Source organism: Aulonocara stuartgranti (genome assembly GCF_965226115.1).
Source record: "Aulonocara stuartgranti genome assembly, chromosome: 16".
NCBI lineage: Eukaryota > Metazoa > Chordata > Actinopteri > Cichliformes > Cichlidae > Aulonocara > Aulonocara stuartgranti.
In genome coordinates this window covers 31,933,033-31,958,594 of record NC_138952.1, presented here as the reverse complement: position 1 = coordinate 31,958,594, position 25,562 = coordinate 31,933,033, and the positions used below count along the sequence as shown (strand labels likewise).

The 25,562-nt window shown below is 39.0% G+C and overlaps 1 protein-coding gene across 1 annotated transcript in view; it reads left to right on the top strand.

The window, feature by feature from the left end:
* neb (nebulin) overlaps nucleotides 1-25,562 on the top strand; it is a 66,336-nt gene that overhangs the window by 2,287 nt on the left and 38,487 nt on the right. Inside the window, exons 2-49 of the mRNA XM_082508778.1 lie at nucleotides 3,113-3,338; nucleotides 5,402-5,502; nucleotides 5,806-5,901; nucleotides 9,360-9,467; nucleotides 9,610-9,717; nucleotides 9,835-9,939; nucleotides 10,035-10,139; nucleotides 10,292-10,396; nucleotides 12,998-13,102; nucleotides 13,751-13,855; nucleotides 13,947-14,054; nucleotides 14,506-14,622; nucleotides 14,960-15,061; nucleotides 15,146-15,253; nucleotides 15,344-15,448; nucleotides 15,566-15,664; nucleotides 16,178-16,282; nucleotides 16,389-16,496; nucleotides 16,591-16,704; nucleotides 16,801-16,998; nucleotides 17,153-17,260; nucleotides 17,373-17,471; nucleotides 17,603-17,707; nucleotides 17,879-17,986; nucleotides 18,078-18,389; nucleotides 18,506-18,712; nucleotides 18,812-18,916; nucleotides 19,013-19,120; nucleotides 19,207-19,518; nucleotides 19,649-19,855; nucleotides 19,936-20,040; nucleotides 20,164-20,271; nucleotides 20,363-20,674; nucleotides 20,797-21,003; nucleotides 21,107-21,211; nucleotides 21,373-21,480; nucleotides 21,574-21,885; nucleotides 21,978-22,184; nucleotides 22,292-22,396; nucleotides 22,495-22,602; nucleotides 22,696-23,007; nucleotides 23,088-23,294; nucleotides 24,016-24,120; nucleotides 24,253-24,360; nucleotides 24,460-24,771; nucleotides 24,910-25,113; nucleotides 25,247-25,351; nucleotides 25,447-25,554. Of these exons, the coding sequence (XP_082364904.1) occupies nucleotides 5,827-5,901; nucleotides 9,360-9,467; nucleotides 9,610-9,717; nucleotides 9,835-9,939; nucleotides 10,035-10,139; nucleotides 10,292-10,396; nucleotides 12,998-13,102; nucleotides 13,751-13,855; nucleotides 13,947-14,054; nucleotides 14,506-14,622; nucleotides 14,960-15,061; nucleotides 15,146-15,253; nucleotides 15,344-15,448; nucleotides 15,566-15,664; nucleotides 16,178-16,282; nucleotides 16,389-16,496; nucleotides 16,591-16,704; nucleotides 16,801-16,998; nucleotides 17,153-17,260; nucleotides 17,373-17,471; nucleotides 17,603-17,707; nucleotides 17,879-17,986; nucleotides 18,078-18,389; nucleotides 18,506-18,712; nucleotides 18,812-18,916; nucleotides 19,013-19,120; nucleotides 19,207-19,518; nucleotides 19,649-19,855; nucleotides 19,936-20,040; nucleotides 20,164-20,271; nucleotides 20,363-20,674; nucleotides 20,797-21,003; nucleotides 21,107-21,211; nucleotides 21,373-21,480; nucleotides 21,574-21,885; nucleotides 21,978-22,184; nucleotides 22,292-22,396; nucleotides 22,495-22,602; nucleotides 22,696-23,007; nucleotides 23,088-23,294; nucleotides 24,016-24,120; nucleotides 24,253-24,360; nucleotides 24,460-24,771; nucleotides 24,910-25,113; nucleotides 25,247-25,351; nucleotides 25,447-25,554 (6,789 nt within the window). The 5' untranslated portion in view covers nucleotides 3,113-3,338; nucleotides 5,402-5,502; nucleotides 5,806-5,826. The remainder of the gene's footprint in view (nucleotides 1-3,112; nucleotides 3,339-5,401; nucleotides 5,503-5,805; nucleotides 5,902-9,359; nucleotides 9,468-9,609; nucleotides 9,718-9,834; nucleotides 9,940-10,034; nucleotides 10,140-10,291; nucleotides 10,397-12,997; nucleotides 13,103-13,750; nucleotides 13,856-13,946; nucleotides 14,055-14,505; nucleotides 14,623-14,959; nucleotides 15,062-15,145; nucleotides 15,254-15,343; nucleotides 15,449-15,565; nucleotides 15,665-16,177; nucleotides 16,283-16,388; nucleotides 16,497-16,590; nucleotides 16,705-16,800; nucleotides 16,999-17,152; nucleotides 17,261-17,372; nucleotides 17,472-17,602; nucleotides 17,708-17,878; nucleotides 17,987-18,077; nucleotides 18,390-18,505; nucleotides 18,713-18,811; nucleotides 18,917-19,012; nucleotides 19,121-19,206; nucleotides 19,519-19,648; nucleotides 19,856-19,935; nucleotides 20,041-20,163; nucleotides 20,272-20,362; nucleotides 20,675-20,796; nucleotides 21,004-21,106; nucleotides 21,212-21,372; nucleotides 21,481-21,573; nucleotides 21,886-21,977; nucleotides 22,185-22,291; nucleotides 22,397-22,494; nucleotides 22,603-22,695; nucleotides 23,008-23,087; nucleotides 23,295-24,015; nucleotides 24,121-24,252; nucleotides 24,361-24,459; nucleotides 24,772-24,909; nucleotides 25,114-25,246; nucleotides 25,352-25,446; nucleotides 25,555-25,562) is intronic.

Sequence of the window (25,562 nt, the reverse complement as noted above, 5' to 3'; positions counted from 1 at the left end):
TACCCTTTCTTGCCAGCCACGCTGTGGAGTACTTGGACGCGTGTGATGGAGCATTGTCCTGCATGAAAATCATGTTTTTCTTGAAGGATGCAGACTTCTTCCTGTACCACTGCTTGAAGAAGGTGTCTTCCAGAAACTGGCAGTAGGACTGGGAGTTGAGCTTGACTCCATCCACCTCCACCTTGCTGGCATCTGAGTCGGACTGGAGCTCTCTGCCCTTTACCAATCCAGCCACGGGCCCATCCATCTGGCCCATCAAGACTCACACTCATTTCATCAGTCCATAAAACCTTAGAAAAACCAGTCTTGAGATATTTCTTGGCCCAGTCTTGACGTTTCAGCTTGTGTGTCTTGTTCAGTGGTGGTCGTCTTTCAGCCTTTCTTACCTTGGCCATGTCTCTGAGTATTGCACACCTTGTGCTTTTGGGCACTCCAGTGATGTTGCAGCTCTGAAATATGGCCAAACTGGTGGCAAGTGGCATCTTGGCAGCTGCACGCTTGACTTTTCTCAGTTCATGGGCAGTTATTTTGCGCCTTGGTTTTTCCACACGCTTCTTGCGACCCTGTTGACTATTTTGAATGAAACGCTTGATTGTTCGATGATCACGCTTCAGAAGCTTTGCAATTTTGAGACTGCTGCATCCCTCTGCAAGATATCTCACTATTTTTGACTTTTCTGTGCCTGTCAAGTCCTTTTTTTGACCCATTTTGCCAAAGGAAAGGACGTTGCCTAATAATTATGCACACCTGATATAGGGTGTTGATGTCATTAGACCACACCCCTTCTCATTACAGAGATGCACATCACCTAATATGCTTAATTGGTAGTAGGCTTTCGAGCCTATACAGCTTGGAGTAAGACAACATGCATGGAGAGGATGATGTGGACAAAATACTCATTTGCCTAATAATTCTGCACTCCCTGTATATATAATAAAATTAGGAAAATTTAGAGACATGGACTCATGTGCTTTGCATACTCTTTCACTTTTCTCATACCTATGCTGATTTGTTTATTTAATGATGCAAATGTTTCAACAGATGTGTCATTGTTATTAAAGCTCACGCAGAGGTGACTTTGGTCTATAGCTTCTCATATTGTCAGACTGTACATGTTTCATTAAAAGCAGATTTTATTGTGGTGGGCATGTCAACTCAAAATAAAGCCCTTTCACCAAAATACCAATAAATAGTGTAGACAGCACTAAACATTTCATAAATACACAGTGCAGAATAACAGACCAGTGTCCTCACTTTATTTTGAGTATGTGCCAGCCACTGCAATTCCCACAGAAGTGTGTTTGAAAGCTGGTACATTTTACAGGTACTGGGTTGGATCACCTTAGGTCTTCAAAACTGTCTTAATTCTTTGTGGCATTGATTCAACAAGGTGCTGAAAAATTCCGCAGAGGTTTTGTCAATATTAACATCACAGCATCACACAGCTGCTGCAGATTTGTCAGCTGTGGATCCATGATGCAAATCTGCAGTTCCACCACATTCGAAGGAGCTCCGATGGACTGAGATCTGGTGAATGTGGAGGCCATTTGAGTACAGTGAGCATACTGCAATATTCAAGAAACCAATTTGAGATTATCTGAGTTTTGTGAAAAGACACATTATCCTGCGCGAAACATCAAGATGGACATGGTCAGCAGCAACACTCAGGTAGGGGGCCCAAAGTGTGTCAGCCTGAACTATCTATTTAAGGCAGGATGGAGACATGTTTTCATGTTCTTTAAACCAAATTCTAATACACCAGAAATTGAGGCTCATCGGACAATATTTTTCCATTCTTCTTTTGTCTTGCTTTGGTGAGCCTCTGCAAAATGTAGCCTCCCCTTCCTGTTCTTCGCTCACAGGAGCTCCACCCGATGTAGTCTTCTGCTGTTTTAGTCCAGCTGCTTGAAGGCACTGTGTGTTCAGAGATGCTCTTATGCATAATTTGATTATAAAGACTGGTAATTGAGGTACTACTACCTTTTTATCAGTTTGAAGCAGACTGAGCGTTACTCTTTAACGTCTGGCATTAGAGAGACATTTTTTCACAGAAAACTGCAGCTCACTACATATCTTCTCTGTTTTAGACCATTCTCTATGGACCCTGAATGGTTGTGTGGGGAAATCCCAGTAGATCACAGTTTCTGAAATACACAGATCAGCCTATCTGGCACCTTTCTTCTTAATTCTGATGCTCTCTTTGTATTTCAGCAGGTCGTTTCTACCATGTCTATATGTCTCAGTACTTGTTACTACCACGTGAACGGCTAATTAGACATTTGTGTTAATGAGCAGTTGAACAGGTGGTCAGTGAGTGTCTTCACAACAATGATGCTAATATTGACTGTTCAATCATCAAAAAAGAATAAAAATTTTATTATTAAATCAGTCCAGCTCTTGCTTACAAGAACCAACCAGCTTATTGCATGTGTCTTATAGAGCTAGAAAAAGTAGGGTATATATATCATCATTTATACATTTTGATAGGTTATTATTTGTGATATCACCTGCATCTTTTTGGCAAAGTCCCTCTATGACTGACCATCTAGTTTAATTTTAAGCTCTTACCTCACTGGGCTTCATACTTATCCTAGGTGCTGGTGGTTTATCATTGACCCTTGGCAGTGTTTGTGTTGTAGCTGTCTGTCTTGCAGCTGTTGTGTTCTGGTTTCACTGGTCATCAGTCGTTTTTGTCCAATGACTATGCATCACATAGCCACCTCCTTGGGTGTCTTTGGCACTGGGATGGCAGAATCATAATTATCTTCGATGCACCATAAAATCTGAAATTTAAATAGTGCACACGCTTCCAAAAGAAACTGCAACTATTAAAACAGTTGTTTGTTGTTAGATTTAGAAAATCAATAAGAAACTATATTTAATAACTATATTTTGTTTTTCATTCTTCTCAGGAGCAATATATTTCACTCTATGGGGACAAGCAAGAAATATCCAAAATTTTAAAAAAAGTAAAAAAAATCAGAACTTGGAACTGAAATATAAGGCCTAGAATATTTTTATCTGTCCTCATCAGATCCTGTATATACCATGGGTAGATATCTCTTGGGGTAACTGGAAAAGTGAGCTCACTCAAGTTGTTGTTTTGTTTTAGTTGCAGTGATGTTGGCAATGAGGACCAAGCAGCAAGCATCCAGTTCATAAGAGAATGGAGGGTCACCACCACTTTCGAGAGAGGCACACTGAGCGAGAGAGGAGATATTCAGCTGCTGCTGTCCATCTCGTCCTCGGGTAGCACCCTGCTCCTGGTGCAGTGAGTGAGAGTAATGATATAAAATACCAGAGCGATAGAGGCACATCATCTGAACAGAAAATGCAGGGTACTTCTTGGTCTTCTATACATTTACAGTGAATTGCTGTGTTAATTATAGCTACCACTGGACCTCAGCTGTATGGTTGAGGTCCAGAAATAGTTCTTGATTTATTTATAATAGCAAAATGCTTTTTTCTTTTTTGTTGCATGTGGCTCACACGACACCTGAATGTTCTGCTGTACCGGCCTGGAAATTCACTGTTAAAAAAAGTACCAGCTGCTTCACCTTTGAGGTGCTAAACTATATTACTCTGTTTTATAGAATGAAAAAGGAGGACATCTAGAGCTGCCCCTGTGATGGCAGAAATATTGATTTCTTCTCTTGGTGTTTTTAACTTAATAGAAAGCAGTGGGCAGCTGGTGAATTGGCCATTACAGCTTACAGTTTAAGCATTAATTCAAACTTCCAAACAAGGTTTAAAATGTATTTTCAGCAATAGGAATTGCAATATTTTGCACTTTTATGGTTGTTCATGTTTTGAAAATGTCTTCATTTGATGTGCACAAAAACATGTGACAGTGAGGAATACAATGAATTTAAAAATCCTAAAACTGTTTTCATGGCAGTAAAACAGGAAAGATGTATTTTAAAGGATTGCAATGCAAAAAAATCATTTAAAAATATATTATTTAGATGTTCTCAGTCATAATTTCAATACATTAATCAAGTCTTTCTTAGACATTTTAATTTCTAAGAGGCTTATTTCTGATTCAAGGGGCATTGGTGGTGTAGTAGCAACACCTTCGAGTAGCTATTCATTTTTAATTTGTACTTTTTGGAGGCATATGCTCATTTCTTGGTTTGTATCCTCAGCTTGATGTTGACTTGGTTCTTAACAGGATGTAGTCAGCTCAGGATCAGCTGATGGATGACCTCAACAGATCTGACACTGAGAACCATGCTCTGCTTTAAGCTAGCCTTCTCCTCGCCGGCTCACGCCTTGGTCATACATACTTCCATATCTTTTACAGAAAATTGCTGCTTGTCAACATTACGTCTGTCACAAAGCCATTCGCACTGGGTAGCACTGTCACAGTCTGGCTTTACTTTTGTGTTCCTGAGACCCCACTGCCAGTGCCCACTGCCTTCCTCATAACTGTACCGCTGATGCATTACCCTCAACAGGTGCTCTTTTCTGAAAGGATCAGATAGGTATATTTAGATTTTGAAACTCGAGAGCAGTTCTCTGTGATTGGCTGTGTCAGCCACATGATAACCTGGGTAGAAACCGCAGCTGTGTGCTGTCGCCCAGCGTTTCTCTGGAGGGAAGCTGGGGAGGCTTTGGTGGCTTGGGAGACCAATAAACTTTAACATAACCGGTAAGCAAAGGAAAGGATGCAAAAAACAACAAATATCCATGTTGTCTGCACCCTGCATGGCTTTCCATCTGCTTGGAGATCCATATTTTCCATCCTTGGCTGCCATCTGGATCCAAGAATACCCTGCTGAGGAATAAGGAGTGTGAACAATCTTTTACACATTGAAGGAGTAACCAAACAATCCAGAACTACAAGACTCTCCAAGTCACTTGAGACAAGGCCATCTTTTGGATGTATCTGAAATTTCAGCAGGAGTCGGAATCTTTTTGTTTTCTTTCCATAGTCTCTGAAGCTTTCTGGCTTTTTCATCCTTCTACCTCTATGATTCTGGCGATTTCTTTAGTTCTTTTGCAGAGAAAATATAGATATATTAATACAAAGGGAGAGCATCCATGTACTAAAAAAGGTAGTTAGTATGCAATCCTATATTTAACCTGCAGCCTCAGAAGGTATTGCATCTCCATTTGCTAAACAGAGTCAGCCAATCAGGCTGTGGCATTAGCTTACATGTCAAATAGCTGGAGCGCTGTTGGACAGCTGTCGCCAACCTTCAGCCAGGAGGCACAGTCCTTTGAACTGTGTTGTAGCACATAAGGGAGGAAGGGTGGCAGTCACATATTCAAAAATCAGATGCCTATTAAAATTAGTCAGTGTCTCACCTATTACAGTAAACTCTGCAGATCTCCCTGTTTAATTATTCATTGAATAAGTTGTAAAGTGTTTTACACATTGTGTTATTGTTTTGTTTAGGAATTGGGCAAATCACAGAGTTGGACTGTCAGTTTGAGGCCCTGTTGGATGGAAAGTGAAGCTTCCTTACTGTCAGAGATTACTGCGAGACACCTTTGCTGGTATGGCAAGGACATTGTTTAAACGCCAATATGCTGCTGTTATAGTTTATATATATGTTTACATAAATATTACATATACAAAAAGAGGAGGGTTGAAATATCCCTGGTGTAGCCGTCCTATCTTCTCTAAGTCCCATTATATCCCATTTAAAATTTTTGATTTTATTTTGAAAGAACACGTAGAACATTTATGTTTCACTACACTGTGGTGTTTTTTTTTTTAAATTTATATATATATGTATATATATATATTACTCCCTCAGAGTAACGCATACCTGAAAATGTGATCTGTGTTTTGTGTAGAATCTCTCAAATCGTCTCAAAATGACAGAAATTGTAGAGGAATATGAAGAATATGAAGAATATGAGGAGGAGGAGGAGGAGGAGGTTGTGGAAAGGGTAAGTGGATCCCTTTTTAATTGCACATGTAACTAAATCCTAAAGTACTCTTGTTGCATTTTTTATATTTTGGCTTTTGATCTGGATAATAGAACTTCAGCTGTGATATCATTTAATACATTTAAGTGTGGGATCTCCAAGTCCAGTGGAAGGCCCTATGAATAGTTTGGTTAGTGACGATACCTCTTACAGTCAGCAGTTCATGGAGGGAGACATACATGACTGCTGGTATATCCTGTTTCAGATGGACTCCTTCTGATGGCCTGGATTGCCCTTAACAGTCAATTATGGAAAAATAGTTCTATTAATTATATAATGTTGCATTTTATTTGTGTCCTTTTGGCATTGCAAATACCTTTACTTGAGCCTTTGACATATGCCAGACAGCAACACATGTAAAGCAGATGTAATCGTACAAGTCTGACATGTAAAGTGACTTTTTTCCATAGATCCCAGCATTTGATTTCACTACACTGCTTGAGGAGGAATATATATTGCAATGATCTATTTGCACCTAAATCCCCATAGCGTCCCTCCTGTGTATGATAGACACGCAAAGATTGGATTACATGCAGTTTGGGGGTGTGCCAGTTTCTGGAAGTTACTATTTTCCCATGTGAAATATTTCTCCAGATTGAGTGCTCACATCCCCCATGATTTCATCACAGCTTTGCTGCTTTTAGAGTCCCTTTTGTCCCTTTACATTCTCTGTGACAGTGTCTGATGGAAGAGTGAAAGCAGAAGGCTAACATTTAATCCCATATTTCCTGGTGAACTAGGATTAAAGTTAGCCTGGTATTTGTTCAAACTTAATATTGCTGATATCTTATAGGGGAGTCTGAATGACTGCTCTTGGTTGTCAGAATATCCAAACCAAGCAAACATTTTTTAAAAAATCATTTAACTCCCATATAACATATCAACTGTTTCAAACAGATTTACTACCTTTTGTGAAGAGATGTAAATCGTTTGGGAGGTAGGAAAGATAATTACACTCAAAATCAATACACTCTGATTTCACTAGAACTTTCATCTGTACTGCGGAGAAAAGATGCATTGTTTTCAATAAAATGTAAGATGGCTTCGTATTTAATTTACAGAATGGGGAGAAACATAGTGCTGTCCAGGTCAGACATAAAACATATGATTAGTTTAATACATAATACATAAACATTGAAAAACTCATTATTTAAGTTATTTCTTTTCAAATTTCTTACTTGTTTCTATATCATAATAATAATAAACGCTAAAAAGGAAAAAAAAATGACTTCAATTCTCAGGTCATTAAGGAGCAAAGTGTACAGTTCTCTATCTGGCATTCAGGCAAATTTAGAAATGGACTTCTGGAGCACGTTGGCAGAGAGTGGAGGAAGGAGGAAAGGGAGGGGAGAAAATTAGACGGGCCACTGTGCTGTAAATCAGCCCCTGATAGGCTGGAACAGGTTAATATCACAGTGCTAGAAATTCGCTTATGGGAGGTGGATGCGTGGAAGAATGTGGCCTGCAGACAAGGAGTGTTTTTGCATTGAACTGTAGGGATGCTTAGTTACAGTGGTTCATCTACACCTATGGTTCTCTCCTGTCTGAGAGATTCATATACTGAAGCCGCTTACGAATGTTGATAAAAACGATTGAGATGTTCTTTCTCAGCTCTGGCTTTTCTTTCATTTAACCTAAATTTTAAGGTCTCTTGTCTCTTAATGTTCAACCTTATGTTATGTAAACGCTCTTCATCCTAAGAAGAAGGAAGTTAGAAATTAGAAGTGCTATTCCTGGATGGGGATGTATGTGAGAGGCTGTCAGTGACTAAGTCGTCACTAGAAATTACATTTAAAAATTCACATTTGCATTTTTACAAAAAGTTAAAAGAAAACCCTCTAAATTCTAAATTAACTGAGGTGAGTGGGACTTTTCTTTTATTTAGTGTATTTATATGTAAGCCTCAGAAACTAAATACAGCACCCCCGCATTATATTAAGTTGAAGGTAGAACGCTCTTTGGTGAGATATTTCAAAATCCGAGCTAACAGAATAAAAACATCCTGTATAAATTGATTTTGTTAGAGCTAAATTGTGGGGCTTTTTTCTTGTTTTTTTCTTGTTTTATTGTTTGGCTGAATCAGTGCTTTAAACCCATAAGACCTATGTGTGAACAGCCGTGGAGATTACAAAGCTGTCCAAACAGCTTGTGTACTGTTGTGTCCTGTAGCAACTGATAACAAAAGCATTTGTATATGAAATAACAAATAAGAATAGAACAGTTGTCATGTGAGTATGCAGTGTTTTTAGACTTGGTCAGACGATCAAAGATTCAGGCTGTTCGGGCTCACATAGAATATTAATGCTTCTTTATCCTCTGTTTAAAATAAGCTTAATTAGACAGCAGCCATACTATTTTCACCTTTGGAAATTTTGCCCCTCCTTTAGGTGACTCTATTTGAGTGGACCGGTGATAAGTAGGTTACACCAAAAATCCCCGATGACAACCTTCTCTGTTTCTACTTATTAGCCTGCCTGGGGGCATTTGCTAGAACAGCTGCTAACACGATACAGTGTAGAGTGATTTCTTACTCGTAGTGCTGAAAGTGGCAGTGGCAGTAATTGATGAATGCCAGAGCTGTGGAAAAATCACCCTCAATCCAAACAAATATTTTGCTGTTTCTCCCATAATCTGTCCTGGAAATTTTGAAAAACCAGAGTGTTTCCTATATTTGCAATATGTTGAGCAGATTTCAACGACGACTGTCACTGAGCACAAGACTCAGTTCTTACAGGTAAAACACCTCCTCCCAGGCACAACGGTTCAAGCAGGGCAGGAGACCCTTGTCTCCCATGGCTTATGGTGCATCCCCCTTCTTCCCTGCATGTGTATATAGAGTATAGATAATGTGCTGTCTTGTTTGGCTTTGGCAGGTTTTTAGAGCTAAATAATAAGTTAAATATGTTAAGATTCAGCATTTTACTAAGACAACACATGGCTTTTGTAATTTGGTTTCCTGCAGCTTTGCTGGCCAACAAATATAATATGGTAGTGTAACCTTTGTGGATATGTGCTGCTCAATGTTGTGTTGCATGCAAGTCATTTAAAATGTAGGTGTAAGTGCTTGCCTTGGGTTTGTCTTTCATTCATTTACATTTCAGCAGGCGTAACCTTAGTATACAAAATCTCCATTGTCCAAATAGAATAAATCATTGATGATTAAATAATTTCACTAACTCGAGGTGAGTAATTAGAGCAGTGGGAATCCTGCTTCATATTGAAAATATCAGATCATTGTCCAGTCGACACATTTGCATTGAAGTGTAATTAAATATCTAGAAGTTTGCTTTTTGAAAGTATCACCAGTCCTTTTGCTTTCCCTGTCGTTTTCCTTCCTGGCAATTCCCCCTACCGTAATCAATAAAACGAGATCCATGTGTTAGTTTGGTCTTTAATTGTATTCTTCTGTCCTCTCCCAGTCTGGCTTGCCCACCAGGAAAGTAAGGAAGAAGGTCAAGGTGGATACTTCCAAGTTCATGACTCCATACCTGGCCCATAGCCAGAAGATGCTGGAGCAGTTCAGCCACGTAAGAAACAAGTTTGAGTTTTTATTTGCATGTATATATACACATTTATTTGACTTTTTACTTGCTTTTACTTGTTGGTTGTTTTCCTGCTTTGTATGACATTAATTACTTACTTAAAATTTATGACCGTTGTCCCTGACAGAATAAGTATCGCCAGGCTTATGAAATGTCCAAAGGGACACCTCCTGCCATCGTTACTGATACGCCTGAAATGATTCGTATCAGGAAGGCCCAGGAGCAGCTTAGCGAGGTACTCTTTAAGATATGATGAATACACTATAAAACATAAAAATATGCCTCTGGTCTCAAATATGATTGGATCTTGCTTTACTGAGGAATAATTTGAAATAACACGCATTATCTTCAGGTTAAATACCGTATGGAGGGAAACAAAGCTCGGACAACCAGCTTGTACGACGGTGAAGCAAGAGAGATTGCCCACGTCAAGCATGTATCTGAGCTGATCAGCAAGGTAAGTTACCCAAATCTCCCAACATACAAAGAGAATGAATAAATATGACGTTAATGCTGATTGTATAACACAAATGCTGTTGTTATCTCTTATAGGTTCTGTACAGACAGAAGTGGGATGAGACCAAGGACAGGTACCTGCTGCCTCCTGATGCTCCTGAGCTGGTTCAGGCTGTGAAGAATGCTGCTAACTACAGCAAAGTAAGTCCAGTGTAGCATTCAAGGGCTGACTTTTAAGTCCAAAGTTTTAAAAAAAATTCCAAATTACATAATTGCATAATTTAACAATTCTATAATATCTGTTAAAATGTTTTATATTCACGTAGTAAGTGATAACGTTACACCTTGTTCAGAAACTTTATACCGAGGCCTGGGATGAAGATAAGACCATGTACTACCCCTACAGTGACAGTCCTGAGCTCCGTAGGGTGGCCAAGGCTCAGGAGGTCCTTAGTGATGTAAGTAAAATTTATTATCTATATCTGTCGTGTTATTCAGACTTTCAATGTGTGTTTGTGGTTATTATATCTGCAAAAAACAAAAACAAAAAAAACACTGTATTGAGCCAGCCTCTGCTTTAATGTGTCTGTTTTGATATGTCTTATAATATGATATATACTATATTATAAGTTGTTAATTCTTCAAATCTATACATTTTAACTATCTCTGCATCATTAAATTGCTTTTTGAAAGAACAAAAACATTTTATACAGACAAATAAAATTACGCAAATTATAACATAGAATTACACCACCTAGAGCTTTCTATTTTAGACAGTTACTAGTGTTATTTCTTGTAGTGTTACAAGACAATTGACAATTACCACACTGTTAATTACAAAACACGTATGGTGTGTGTAAAGATGTTGAAATGTTCCTCTCAGTGTCCACTTGTTTGTGCTGACTCGGATGTGTCATACATCACAGTTTAACTTACATTTAGGACAATTTACAATTAGAGCCCAACTGATATGAGATATACAGAAGAGGACTAGGGTCACTGGGGAAAAAAAGTGGGCACATCATTTTTTTTTTCTTTTCCAGAATTCTGAGGAAAATGTCAGAATTCTGAGATTAACCTCAGAATTCTGACTTTTTTTCTCAGAATTCTGAATATTTTCTCAGAATTTTGACTTTTTTCTTGGAATTCTAACTTTTTTCTCAGAATTTTTTTTTCTTAGAATTCTGACTTTTTTCTTAGAATTCTGACTTTTTTCTTAGAATTCTGAGATTAGTCAGAATTCTGATTTTTTTTCGCAGAATTCTGACTTTTTTCTTGGAATTCTGAGATTAAAGTCAGAATTCTGAGATTAGTCAGAATTCTGACTTTTTTCACAGAATTATTTTTTCTTAGAATTCTGACTTTTTTCTTAGAATTCTGAGATTAGTCAGAATTCTGTTTTTCCCCCTCAGAATTCTGACTTTTTTTCTCAGAATCTTGACTTTTTTTCTCAGAATTCTGACTTTTTTTCTTAGAATTCTGACTTTTTTCACAGAATCATTTTTTCTTAGAATTCTGACTTTTTTCTTAGAATTCTGAGATTAGTCAGAATTCTGTTTTTTTCCCCTCAGAATTCTGACTTTTTTCTCAGAATTTTGACTTTTTTTCTCAGAATTCTGACTTTTTTTCTTAGAATTCTGACTTTTTTCACAGAATTCTGAGATTAAAGTCAGCATTCTCACTTTTCTTCTTAGAATTCTGACTTTTTTCACAGAATTCTGACTTTTCTCTTAGAATTCTGACTTTAATCTCAGAATTCTGAGTTTTTTCTCAGAATTCCAACTTTAATCTCAGAATTCTAGAAAAGAAGAAAAAAAGACATGCCCGCTCCCCCCCCTCTCTTAGAATTCTGACTTTAATCTCAGAATTCTGACTTTTTTCTTAGAATTCTGAGATTAGTCAGAATTCTGTTTTTCCCCCTCAGAATTCTGACTTTTTTTCTCAGAATCTTGACTTTTTTTCTCAGAATTCTGACTTTTTTTCTTAGAATTCTGACTTTTTTCACAGAATCATTTTTTCTTAGAATTCTGACTTTTTTCTTAGAATTCTGAGATTAGTCAGAATTCTGTTTTTTTCCCCTCAGAATTCTGACTTTTTTCTCAGAATTTTGACTTTTTTTCTCAGAATTCTGACTTTTTTTCTTAGAATTCTGACTTTTTTCACAGAATTTTGACTTTTTTTCTCAGAATTCTGACTTTTTTTCTCAGAATTCTGACTTTTTTTCTTAGAATTCTGACTTTTTTCACAGAATTCTGAGATTAAAGTCAGCATTCTCACTTTTCTTCTTAGAATTCTGACTTTTTTCACAGAATTCTGACTTTAATCTCAGAATTCTAGAAAAGAAGAAAAAAAGACATGCCCGCTCCCCCCCCCGGTTGCCCTAATCCTCTTCCGTACTAATCCTCTTCCGTACAGATAGGATCACAAAGTATCGATCTGATACTTTTTGACCTTATCCTCTATCAGTGACGATGATACTTGGTGATGACCAAGATTTAAGAATCGGCCAGTATTTTTTTCTTTCAGACACAGGAAAAAATTTTCTCCAACATTCGTTGTGTGTTGTTACATATGAGTTGTTATTAAGATAATATGTGACTGCAGTTTAAAGATAATAATATTTTAGTGCCATGACAAGTCGCGTAACAAAACCTTACGCTCTGCTCAGATCAGCTGGTTGGTGTGATTGTGCTGTTCCAAACACGTTGCTAACAAGGAAGTTGCAGAGCGCCCTCTGGTGATAAGATAGAAAAGACTCAAAACTCGTAATATCGTTGGAGGGTGTTTCCTCCATCTCTTAATGTTTTAATTTGATTATATCGGTAAATACCTAATATTGAAAATTATATATCGTGCATGGTGCTATATCAGGTCAAGCTCTTATTACAGCTGTTATCTGTACGTCTCCTTCCTCTTGGGTTCTGTGTTGTTAAACTTTTTTCCCGATGCATGGAAATTACCAGTCTATTTAGGTAGAGGCAAACTGTGCATGAAAGTCAGGTATTGATGTTGACGAATTGAGCGTCTTAGTAAATGTTAACTCCTGTTGTGATTGACAGGTTCACTATAAGAAGGGCCACCATGAGCGCAAGGCTAAGTATACTTCCTTGCCTGATCCTCCTGAATTGGAGCTGGCCAAGAGAGTGTCCCAACAGCGCAGTGATGTAAGTAACAATTTTAAATCAAACAAAAACCAATATCACTGAGGTAGATATACTGATGAATTTTTCTTGTCATTAAGCTATAAATATACATAGATCAGATATTTAAGTCCACAAACTCTTACTGAAAGCAATGTTCAGTGCTTTCAGTTAATAAGAGTAGAGGAGTATGCACTACAGACAGTGAGCAGTGATTGGGGCAGTGCAGTTTTAGTTTAGATCAAAATCCAAAATACCATAAATTCAATATGAGACCAGTACACAATTATTTAATCCATTGTATAGTCTATCCATCTATCTGTATAGTGCATCTGTTTTCGCTAGACTCATCAACTTTTCTAGGATTAACAGTGTTCATCCCCTAACTAGACATGGGAGTAATAAATATCTTTGCTTATTTTAGAGTCAGAAAACTGGGCCTTGCACAGTGTAAGCACTGAAGCAGGAGCCCCAGACACCAACCAACCCTGAGAAAGGGATCAGTCCACCTGCTCTCTGATATTAGTAGCAACACTAAGCTGGGTGGGAGAGGCTAACAATGACAGGAATTCCAATCATTCCTAATGTGTTTATATAAACATATGAGATTTATTCATTTGTCCTTTAATAAAAAAAAACCTTCTTATGTTAATTGCCATCTTTTCCTCACAGCTTAAGTACAAGGAAGATTACAATAAAAATGTAAAGGGTCAGTGGTGTGAGACTCCTTACTTCGACGTGGCGACTGCCAGGGTGGCAATGGAGAACCTCAGCGACGTAAGAATTCACTATTTAAAGGAAAGGATTTCAGATTTCTGCTTTTCTTTGTCCTTTTTCTGTACATAACTGTTGTGTGTTTTCCTTTCAGAGAAGATACACGCAACATTATGAGGATACAAAAGACCAAATTTATTTCATGCAAACAGAAACACCCACTTATGATGCAAACAAGAAGGCTCGTATTGCTGCTAGTGAGGTAAGCGCGAAAACACGCACAAACACAAAGGTAACACAGTATTTTTATAGGCCCGATCTCATGCGGAAGACACGACAGAGAGTTGACCCATGTCTCAGAGCAGTGTGTGAGTCAAGAGACTCAGTCCACTCTGACGCAGGGATACACTGTATTGTGCCCACACTGCATGACTGAGAGATCCACATTTGGTTTACTGTCACCATGCACATTACTTTACTAGCACGCAGGAATAAAATGCGAGTCTGTGTGACAAAGCTTTTCAGTTGCTCTGCACCTCATAGCCACCCACACGTTCACACACAGGGGAAACATGCATCGTTTTCAAGAAATGCGAAAGACACACTTCTTAGCTGGCCAACCAACTGTGCCATCATTTTGAACCATGTGAACACACCTCATTATCACACTTTCCTCTCTTTTTTTACTCACAGTGATCTGTTTCTGTCTTTAGGTCCAATACAAGAAGGAGTATGAGAAGAAAAAAGCACAGTCTGACTACAACACGCTCCCCGCCACAGAGAATCCTCTATTGAGGCAGCTCAGATATGCTGGCACTATCCTCAGTGATGTAGGTGTTTAAAAAGCCCTGTGCAGAAAGTTTATTTTTCTTCTGTGACAAAAGATAGACCTTTTGCCTTTTCAGGAAAACTAAATTATAAAATCTTAGGCGGTTGTTTAATTATTGCTTAAATTACCGGGCCAATTGCCCTGTTATTGTTGGGATAGAGTCCAGCCCCTCCCCACGACCCTGAATTGGATAAGTGGAAGTGAAATACATAGTGTTTGCTTGTTGTTTGCAATTACTCTCCTGTAGTTTTTCCTGTACCACAAGTATGTATGTAGCTGCTCATATATTTTTTTTATCGTTGTTTGACTTTGTTTTGTTTTTGCCATTTCCTTTCCAGAAAGTATATAAGGCTAGCTATGAGAAATCCAGGGGTTTCAGCATCAACTACTGTGACACGCCCAAGTTTCAGATGGACTCAGTACTTAAGCAGTTCTCTGATGTAAGAGAGCTCGTTGAGTTAAAATTTCTTTGAATATGAACCACTTATGTTTCTCTTTTAACACACGTTTTGATTTTCTTTTAGGCACATTACAAAAATAAGTATGAAAATGAGGTGAAGGGCCACTACATTGGAAGCTATGAGGACCTTTATATGCTTCACTGCCAGAAAGTCGAGGAAATGAAAAATGAGGTTTGTGCATTAAAAAATTTGAGCATGTATTAATATATTCCTCATCAAGCCTTTCCTCATAACACAATATTTACTTTTTGTATTTCACAGCAACTATATAAATCTGATTATGAAGACATTAAAACTAGATGCTTCTTTCCTCAAACACTTACGCCTGAATACGAAGCTGGGAAGAAACTTCATCAATGCAACGATGTGAGTAGTCGCTGATTATAAAACTGTTCTTTGCAATAAAATGGATCCAGGTTCTTTTTGGATTTCTTATATGTATATGGACAATTATTATTTTTGTTTTGATCCTTTGGTTTTCAGAAAGTTTACCGGCAACATCCAGACACAGTGAAATTTACACAAGTGGTGGATTCACCAGTTCAAGTTCAAGCCGCCATCAACGCCAAACAGCTAAGTGACGTATGTACCTTTTTTGGACCACTTCCTCTTGGTGCTAATGTAGGAAAGTCTAGAATTTAAACTGGTACAGTAAAGCTAACAAACACGCACTGAACATTTAGGTGATACCTGCATATAATAGTAACATTAATGTGACTATTTTGTTTTCTCGGTGTCCATTTATGGCCTGGAATTCTTGCAATCACCAGCTTGTGTCAATCCAATTCTCCTAGATATGCAGCTCACCTTTAAATTTGCTCAATCATCTATGAAGCCCAGCTGTCTTTCTATGGGCGCCATGGAAACTGGAGAGCCATTTCTCTGTAGTATAAATAGAAACAAGCATTCAGTTGGCCCAGAATAAACCCTGTGATCAGACAGGGGTTGGGGAGGTGGAGAAAGCAACTGTCACCATCTCTGAGCCCTGATAGCACACTACTGCCCTCCAGTGACAGAAAGTCAAATAACAGCTTATCAGAAAATATACCCTGAGCAGTACTGACACAATAATATTACCATTTTGTTCTTCTGCAGTTAAACTACAAGGCAAAGTACGAGGAAATAAAAATGAAGAACAGTCTACCCCCAGACTACCCCTTCTTCATTCAGTCCAGAGTTAACGCTTTTAACCTCAGTGATGTAAGTAACTGCGATATTTGCATATCTCTAAAATTTAACTCGTATCAGCTTTGATTTCTCATACTGTCGATTTCAATTTCCTGAATGGCACACTTTCTTCTTGCAGAACTGCTATAAGTATGATTGGGAGAAAACCAAAGCGAAAAAGTTTGAGATCAAAGGGGATACCATCTCAATCCTTGCTGCCCGTGCTCACACAAACGCCATCAGTGATGTAAGTATCCTACTTCAACAACTGCTTCAACAGATAAATTACCTGCAGTACCTGTTATGTATTCTAATCCATGATAAATTCTGTTCATTACTAGGTTAAATATAAAAAGGAGTATGAGAAGAACAAGGGAAAGATGGTTGGAGCCCTCAGTATTAACGACGATCCGAAGATGCTGCACTCTGTCCATCTGGCCAAAATCCAGAGTGATGTAAGTTATTAGTTGATGTCATATTTTTAATAAATATTAATTTATGGGGGTTAAAAAGAAGGGCAACTGAGTAATCTCTTGTTTATATCTTCACAGCGTGAATACAAAAAAGACTATGAAAAAGTAAAGACCAAGTATCATACACCACTGGATATGTTGTCAGTCACCTTGGCTAAGAAATCCCAGGCAATTTCCAGCATGGCTGGTTACAGGAGCATCAGCACCAACTATTTCCTTCCACCTGACAGCGTCCTGCTGGATCTGGCCAAGAAAGCCAACGTTATCCAGAGTGATGTAAGTCCAAACAGACTTTAGAGACTCCAACTGCTCAGTTTTGCTAAAGTTCTGCTTTTTTCATCATAATATGAAAACATGTCCTGATGTGCTATTGTGGGCTTAAATATTCATCAACATTTGTTTTGGTTTTGTGTGTTTCTCTGCACCAAAGAATGAGTATAAGGCTGACTACAACAGCTACACCAAAGGTACTCCATGGGTCCCATATGGCTCATTGGAAGTGGAAAAGGCTAAGAAAGCTGCAGAGATCCTCAATGAGGTATGTGTGCAACATGGCTTCTTTACATCTACTCTCATGGTAATAACAAAATGCATATTTCAGAGCTGATAGGTCATTAAAATAATAATATTTATTTACTCTTTTCCTTCAGAAAAAATACAGAACACACCCAGACAAGATCCCATTCACATCTATCGACGACCACCCCATCATGATGCAGGCCAAAGTCAACCAGCTTCAGAGGAGCGATGTGAGTCAAGTGTCACTGTTCATACTGGAGAACGAATTCCTTCTGCATTTTTCCAAGATCCCTTTTAGGAAGATTCTTGTTTGCTCTTACTTTCTTTTAATTTCTGCTCTGTTACATTTATTCTTTTATAGCTGTTCTACAAGCGAGGTCTAGAGGAGATCCATCAGAAGTACTCTCTGCCCCCGGATGTCCCAGAGTTCCTTCAGGCCAAGTGCAATGCCTACAACATCAGCAAGGTGACGAATGCACATAAAAAAAGCAAAATAAATAAAATATTTTTTCAACTCACTTTTAAAACTTATATAACTGTATATCGCCACAGTATGTGTGTGCATCTGTTCATGTTTGCGTAAAGCTATAATGGATACATGCCTTAAACATTGTTTATATGTTTTATGTGATTTCAGAATTACTACAAGTTTGCTTGGCAGGAGCTGATTGCTAAGGGTTATGACCTGAAGCCTGATGCCATCCCTATTGTTGCTGCCAAAGCTGCCAGACATGCTGCCAGTGATGTAAGTTTTCTGAAAGACCAAATTTGCTGCACTTTTTAAATAATTGTTACATATAAAAAACTAGGGAAGCTCCATGTGCTTTAACTCCTAGGTCCAGTACAAAAAGGCTTATGAGAAGGCGAGAGGTCACCATGTTGGCTTCCGCAGCCTCCAGGACGATCCTCTGCTGGTTCACTACATGGAGGTGGCCAGAATGCAGAGTGACAAGAACTACAAGAAGGACTACCACAAGGCCAAGCTGAAGTATCACACCCCAGTGGACATGCTCAGTGTGGTTCAGGCTAAACATGCTTCAGCAGTGCAGACCTACATTGGCTACAAGCAGCACCACCATAAATACTTTCTTCTCCCTGATGCTATGGGTCTGCAACTTGCTCGCACCATGAACTACAATTCCAGCGATGTATGTTATTAACAATGCTTGTGACTTAATAGCAATATAAACCGTATGGACTCTCTAAAAATGGTATTTGGTCTGACAATAGTTTCTTGTTTTCTGGGGTTTTTTCTATTTCTCAGCACAACTACAAGATGGATTATGAGACCTCGGTCAAGGGTATTGGCTGGGTTCCAATTGGTTCTCTGGAGGTTGAAAAAGCCAAAACGGCAGCAGCAGCTCTGAATGAGAAAAAGTACAGACAGCACCCTCAAACCATCAAGTTCACCAGTGCTACTGACTCCATGAGCATGGAACTGGCTAAGACCAATGCTAAGATCATGAATGTGGTGAGAAGGACAAAACAAAATAATGACTTATGCTACATATCTAAAATTTAGTCCTTTTCAGAGAAGAAATAAATTCTTGCCTTCACTGTAATTACACAGAAAGAGTACAAAGCCAGCGGAGAGAAGTTCATGCACACTTACAATCTCCCTCCTGATGCCCCCCAATTTCTGCAAGCCAGATACAATGCTGCCAACATCAGCCAGGTTAGCTGCAGATTGATTTAAGCACATATGAAACATACAAAGAAATTTAATTGTGAATGTTTTTGTAACAATATCGCTGATTATCTTTTTGTTTAGAATTATTACACTTATTCTCACCGCCAAGATCTGCTCAAAGGACATCACATGAAAGAGGATTCCATTCCCATCGTAGCAGCCAAAACTTCAAGAAACATTGCCAGCAATGTAAGCTGGAATTATGCTTTTCATAATAATTTTTAAATGTTAATGCATTTAATAATATTACTTATATTGCATTTTATTTAATACAGTACAAGTATAAGCTGGCCTATGAGAAAGAAAAGGGCCACCACGTTGGCTTCCGCAGCCTCCAGGATGATCCTCTGCTGGTTCACTATATGCAAGTGGCAAAGATGCAGAGTGACAAGAACTACAAGAAGGACTACCACAAGGCCAAGCTGAAGTATCACACCCCAGTGGATATGCTCAGTGTGGCTCATGCCAAGCAGGCTTCTGCTGTTCAGACAATGGCTGGATACAAGAAGATCCCCCACAGCTTCTTGCTTCTTCCTGACAACATGCACCTGCGGCTGTGTCGCAACATGATGGAGATTCAGAGTGACGTGTGTATTCTTTTCATCTTATTATCTTTATATATTGGTCTCATCCTGGAACAACATATATAGCATTACATATATGTATATATTTGATTATGACCTTTGATTAATTTAGATTTTCTCTAAATACCCACAGAATGTCTACAAGTCAGATTACAACAGCTACTCTAAAGGTATAGGATGGGTCCCTATTGGTTCTCTGGATGTTGAAAAAGCCAAAACCGCTAAAGCTGCACTGGATGAAAGAAATTACCGCCAGCACCCCAGTAATTTCAAATATACAAGCAAGACCGATGCCATGAACATGACTCTGGCTATGGCCAACACTAAACAGATGGACATCGTAAGAATCCCTTTTCTTAACAGAAGATACTTATGTAGAGATTCTTTAAACATTCACTGTTGTTTCTTTTTTCTGACTAGACTACATACAAAGCTTCTGGAGAGAAGTTCATGCACACCTACCATCTGCCATCTGACTGCCCCGAGTTTCTCCAGGCTAAGTTTAATGCCCAGACTATTAGCGAGGTTAGAGCACAAATTATTTAACTGAATATGCAAGTTGAAGCAATAGCAATTTCCTGAGGTTCAAGGTGTATATGAGCATAGTTGTGCAAAAAGTTGTTGTAACACTTTGCTGTTTATTTGCAGAGTCATTACAGGCACAAGTGGGTGGAAGACATTGCCAAGGGATATGACATGAAGCCTGATGCTATTCCCATCCTGCATGCCAAGCACGGCAGGCATATTGCCAGCAATGTATGTAATAAATGCATGTAATAAATTTAACTAAATTTAACTGTAAAAAAGAAAGAATCAACACATCACTTTTTCTTTTTTTTTTCTTTAGGTCCAGTACAAAAAGGCTTATGAGAAGGCGAGAGGTCACCATGTTGGCTTCCGCAGCCTCCAGGACGATCCTCTGCTGGTTCACTACATGGAGGTGGCCAGAATGCAGAGTGACAAGAACTACAAGAAGGACTACCACAAGGCTAAGCTGAAGTATCATACCCCAGTGGACATGCTCAGTGTGGCTCATGCCAAGCAGGCTTCTGCTGTTCAGACAATGGCTGGATACAAGAAGATCCCTCACAGCTACTTGCTTCTCCCTGACAACATGCACCTGCGGCTGTGTCGAACCATGAACCTCCAGTCAAGTGATGTAAGTAGCAAAGATAGTCATATGTATGCCATTTTAAAAAAATAATAAAAACCAGATTTGAACTACAAAAGATCATTTATCTTTACTTTGGAACTAATTTGCGTCATGACTTTTTTTCCCAGAATGATTACAAATCTGACTGGAATAGCTTTGTCAAAGGCATTGGATGGGTCCCTATTGGCTCGCTTGCTGTTGAAACTGCCAAGGTTGGCGGTCAGATTCAGAGTGAAAATAAGTACCGCACTCATCCATCAAATTTCAAGTTTAGCAAACTGATGGACTCCATGGACTTGGCTTTGGCTAGTGCCAACAACCAGATCATGAACAAGGTGCAGTATTTTCAGATGTGTTGTATAGGGTCTCAAAATAGAGATAGTCTTGTTTGTGATAAAAATTGTGATTGACCCCTTTCACTGATTTCTTGACCTACAGAAAGCATACACCGCAGCCTGGGAGAAGGACAAAGTGACCACCCATGTCATGCCAGACGCTCCTGAGATTCTGCTGGCGAAGGCTAATGCTCTGAACATGAGCAATGTAAGGCATTACAAATTATATTTATTATTATTTATTCAATTATTTATATGATTTAACATCTATATCTTATCTAACCATTATGCTGTAAGCCATGGCTATATAATATATGTATGATCCTTAACTGTAGCGTGACCTTTCTGTCATTGTATATGTTTTCACAGAAACTTTACAAAGCTGGTGTTGTGGAGATGGCTAATAAAGGCTACAACCTCAAAGCAGATGCTATCCCCATTCTGGCTGCCAAGGCTGGCACCACCATTGCCAGCAACGTAAGTAGACAATAAAGCAAATCTAGCAAGTTAAGGAGTTTATTTCCTACAGCCCATTACAGATGCTGACCAAGTGCACATTTATTGTTACAGTACAAGTACAAATTGGCTTATGAGAAGGCGAGAGGCCACCATGTTGGCTTCCGCAGCCTCCAGGATGATCCTCTGCTGGTTCACTACATGCAAGTGGCAAAGATGCAGAGTGACAAGAACTACAAGAAGGACTACCACAAGGCCAAGCTGAAGTATCACACCCCAGTGGACATGCTCAGTGTGGTCCATGCCAAGCAGGCTTCTGCTGCTCAGACTATGGCTGGATACAGACACATTCAGCACACTAATGCTCTCCTGCCTGATGCCATAAACCTGGAACTTGCTCGTAACATGCAGTTTATTGCCAGTGATGTATGTATAACAATTTGAATAGATAACAATTTTACACAGTTACTGCCCTTATTGTGCATAGCTGTGAAAAAACAATTGTGTATTCCCCTCAGAACCAGTACAAGAGTGAGTATGAGCACTACATCAAAGGAATAGGATGGGTCCCTATTGGATCACTTTCAGTTGAGACTGCTAAAGTTGGCGGTCAAATTCTTAGTGAAAAGAAATACCGCACTCATCCATCCAACCTCAAGTACAGCAAGCTGATGGACTCCATGGACTTGACTCTGGCTACTGCCAACAATCAGATCATGAACAAGGTGAAATCTTTTAACTTTAATTGGAGAACAAAGCCACACAATATTGTCAAAAACATTGTTCAGAACTGACACTAATATTTGATTTTTCTAATGATTTTTTCTTGCAGAAAGCATACACTGCTGCATGGGAAAAGGACAAACTGACTGTTCATATTATGCCAGATGCTCCTGAGATTCTCCTTGCAAAGGCTAATGCCCTCAATATGAGCAATGTAAGGGGAATCCGTCAAATTAATAAACCTGCTGAGTCTTGTTATTTATTAGGCTGTTAATAATGCAAATCACTTACCTTAGTCATATGTAATTTCAGAAACTTTACAAAGCTGGTGTTGTGGAGATGGCTAATAAAGGCTACAACCTCAAAGCAGATGCTATCCCCATTCTGGCTGCCAAGGCTGGCACCACCATTGCCAGCAACGTAAGTAGAAAATAAAGTAAATGTAGCAAGTCAAGGGGTTTATTTCCTACAGCCCATCACACATGCTGACCAAGTGTGTATTTATTATTACAGTACAAGTACAAATTGGCTTATGAGAAGGCGAGAGGTCACCATGTTGGCTTCCGCAGCCTCCAGGACGATCCTCTGCTGGTTCACTACATGGAGTTGGCAAAGATGCAGAGTGACAAGAACTACAAGAAGGACTACCACAAGGCCAAGCTGAAGTATCACTCCCCAGTGGACATGCTCAGTGTGGTCCATGCCAAGCAGGCTTCTGCTGCTCAGACTATGGCTGGATACAGACACATTCAGCACACTAATGCTCTCCTGCCTGATGCCATGAACCTGGAACTTGCTCGTAACATGCAGTTTATTGCCAGTGATGTATGTGTAAAAGTTTGAACAGATAACAATTTTACACAATTGCTACCACTGTGAAATAAACATTTGTGTATTCCCCGCAGAACCAGTACAAGAGTGAGTATGAGCACTACATCAAAGGAATAGGATGGGTCCCTATTGGATCGCTGGATGTTGAGAAAGTAAAATCAGCAGGGAAGGCCCTCAATGAGAAACTGTACCGTCAGCCTCCTACCAACTTCAAATTCACCAAAGATATGCACTCTATGGACTTGACACTGGCCACTACCAACAACCAGATTATGGATAAGGTACAGAAGAGAATCTGTCATGAACAGTGTTGGGGAGTAACCGAATACATGTACCGCCGTTACGTATTTAAAATACAAAATATGAGTAACTGTATTCTGTTACAGTTACCGTTTAAAAAGGTGGTATTCAGAATACAGTTACTTTGTTGAAATGAATGGATTACACGGCAGTCTTTTCCTGTTTCATAAGACTATGAATTCTATATTTCTGGTAATTCCACGCCGGTGGAAACCCAAACAAAACACGCATTAAGAGCCTCTAATGCCCGTGTCTCAATCTCGCGGCACATGTTACCATTTACTACGGTTCGGAGCCGCGGACCTGTTTTATATATGCGCGGAACAGTTTTCTATACAAGATCGCTGCAATAAGTGCAGCCTTACCTAATGTCCACCTACTGTTACTCATTTTATATCAAGATTTAAAAATCTAGTTGGTATTGGTATGGCGAGTAACCTTCAGTAATAGTAACACAGCAATAGTTCATTCATGTAGTTGTAAAAAGCATGATAATATATTAAGTAATCCAAAGTAATCAGAATACTTTACTCTCATTGAGTAACGTAACGGAATACGTTACAAAATACATTTTGGGGCATGTAATCTGTAATCTGTAGTTACATTTTAAAAGTAACCTTCCCAACACTGGTCATGAATATAACTGAAAAGTACTTTCTCTTTACTTTATGTGAAGCCGATAATTACATTTTGCTTCTTTAGCAATCCTACATCAAAGCCTGGGAAAAAGACAAGACTTCAGTCCATGTCATGCCTGATGCAATGGACATTGTTCTGGCACGGGAAAACAGGAAGAACTACAGTGAGGTATCGTATAATATGCAGTTTCCTGTCTGTAATGATATGGATGACAGTTAGGGAAACAATTACACTAATACTATTAGCATGTCCATTTGAAGGTAGACATGGTTTCCTTGTTGACATTATTTCTTGCTATAGAAACTGTACAAGTTGGATCATGAACTATCCAAGAAGAAGGGCCATAATCTTCGTAGCGATGCCATTGCCGTCCAAGCTGCTAAAGCTTCCACTACAATTGCTAGTGATGTAAGTGTCAGTTTATATTCTCTTTGCTGTATTGCTTTATGTGAACATTTATTCTAATATGCTGTTTGGTGACTAAACGTCACACTATTGCTTTTTTAGTACAAGTACAAGACAGGATACCGTAAGCAAGTGGGTCACCACATCGGTGCTCGCAGCATCCAGGATGACCCTCTGCTCATGCTGGCTCTGAACTCAGCCAAGATTGCCAGTGATGCTCTGTACAAGAAGGACTTCAACAAGTCCAAGACCAAGTTCCACCTGCCAGTGGACATGATGGCCTTTGAACTGGCCAAGAAGAACCAGATTCAAGTCAACCATTTCAACTACATCACCCGACTGCACAACTGGACATGCCTGCCAGACTCCAATGATGTGGTCCAGGCCAGACATGCGTATAACATACAAAGTGATGTGAGTATATTTTAATAATTTATATTATGAAAATATTATTATATTGCAGGACTCGTGTTTTTTTTACTATATATCGTTTTTGTTGTCCACCAGATTCAATCATTGCAAATCATTCTTGGTTTTTGTTTTTTCTTCCAGGCTGTGTACAAGGAGGATCTGAAGATGCTGCAGGGTATTGGTTGGGTGCCAATAGGTTCATTAGATGTTGAGAAGGTGAAGAAAGCTGGTGAGATCCTGAGTGAGAGAAAGTATCGTCAGCAACCGAGCAACTACAAGTTTAAAATATCCATTGAAGACATGCCCATAGCACTGGCTAAGGCCAATGCTCAGGTTATGAATAAGGTATGAAATCCCATTTAAAACCTCCATCAGCCATACTGGATGTTGTATGTAAATTAAGTTATTGTAAAATTCACACAGAGGTCACAATGTAAGTACTTTTTGTCTTTTTTTTTTTTCATTTTTGTTACTGCAGAAAGCATACATTGAAGCCTGGGAGAACGAGAAGACAAAGATCCATCTCATGCCCGATGCTATGGATGTCCTTCTGGCTAAAGCAAACAACGTTAACTACAGTGTGGTATGTAGGCATTTGTGGTGTAGAAAGACTCACATCACTTATGAATTTTAAATGTATATAACTTCCATCTGTTGGATCATTGTGTTTCCTTACAGAAAAAGTACAAGCAGGCATATGAAGACTCCAAGAAGAAGGGCTATGATCTGCGCAATGATGCCATTTCCGTCATTGCGGCGAGAGCTTCCAGGGACATTGCCAGTGATGTGTGTCT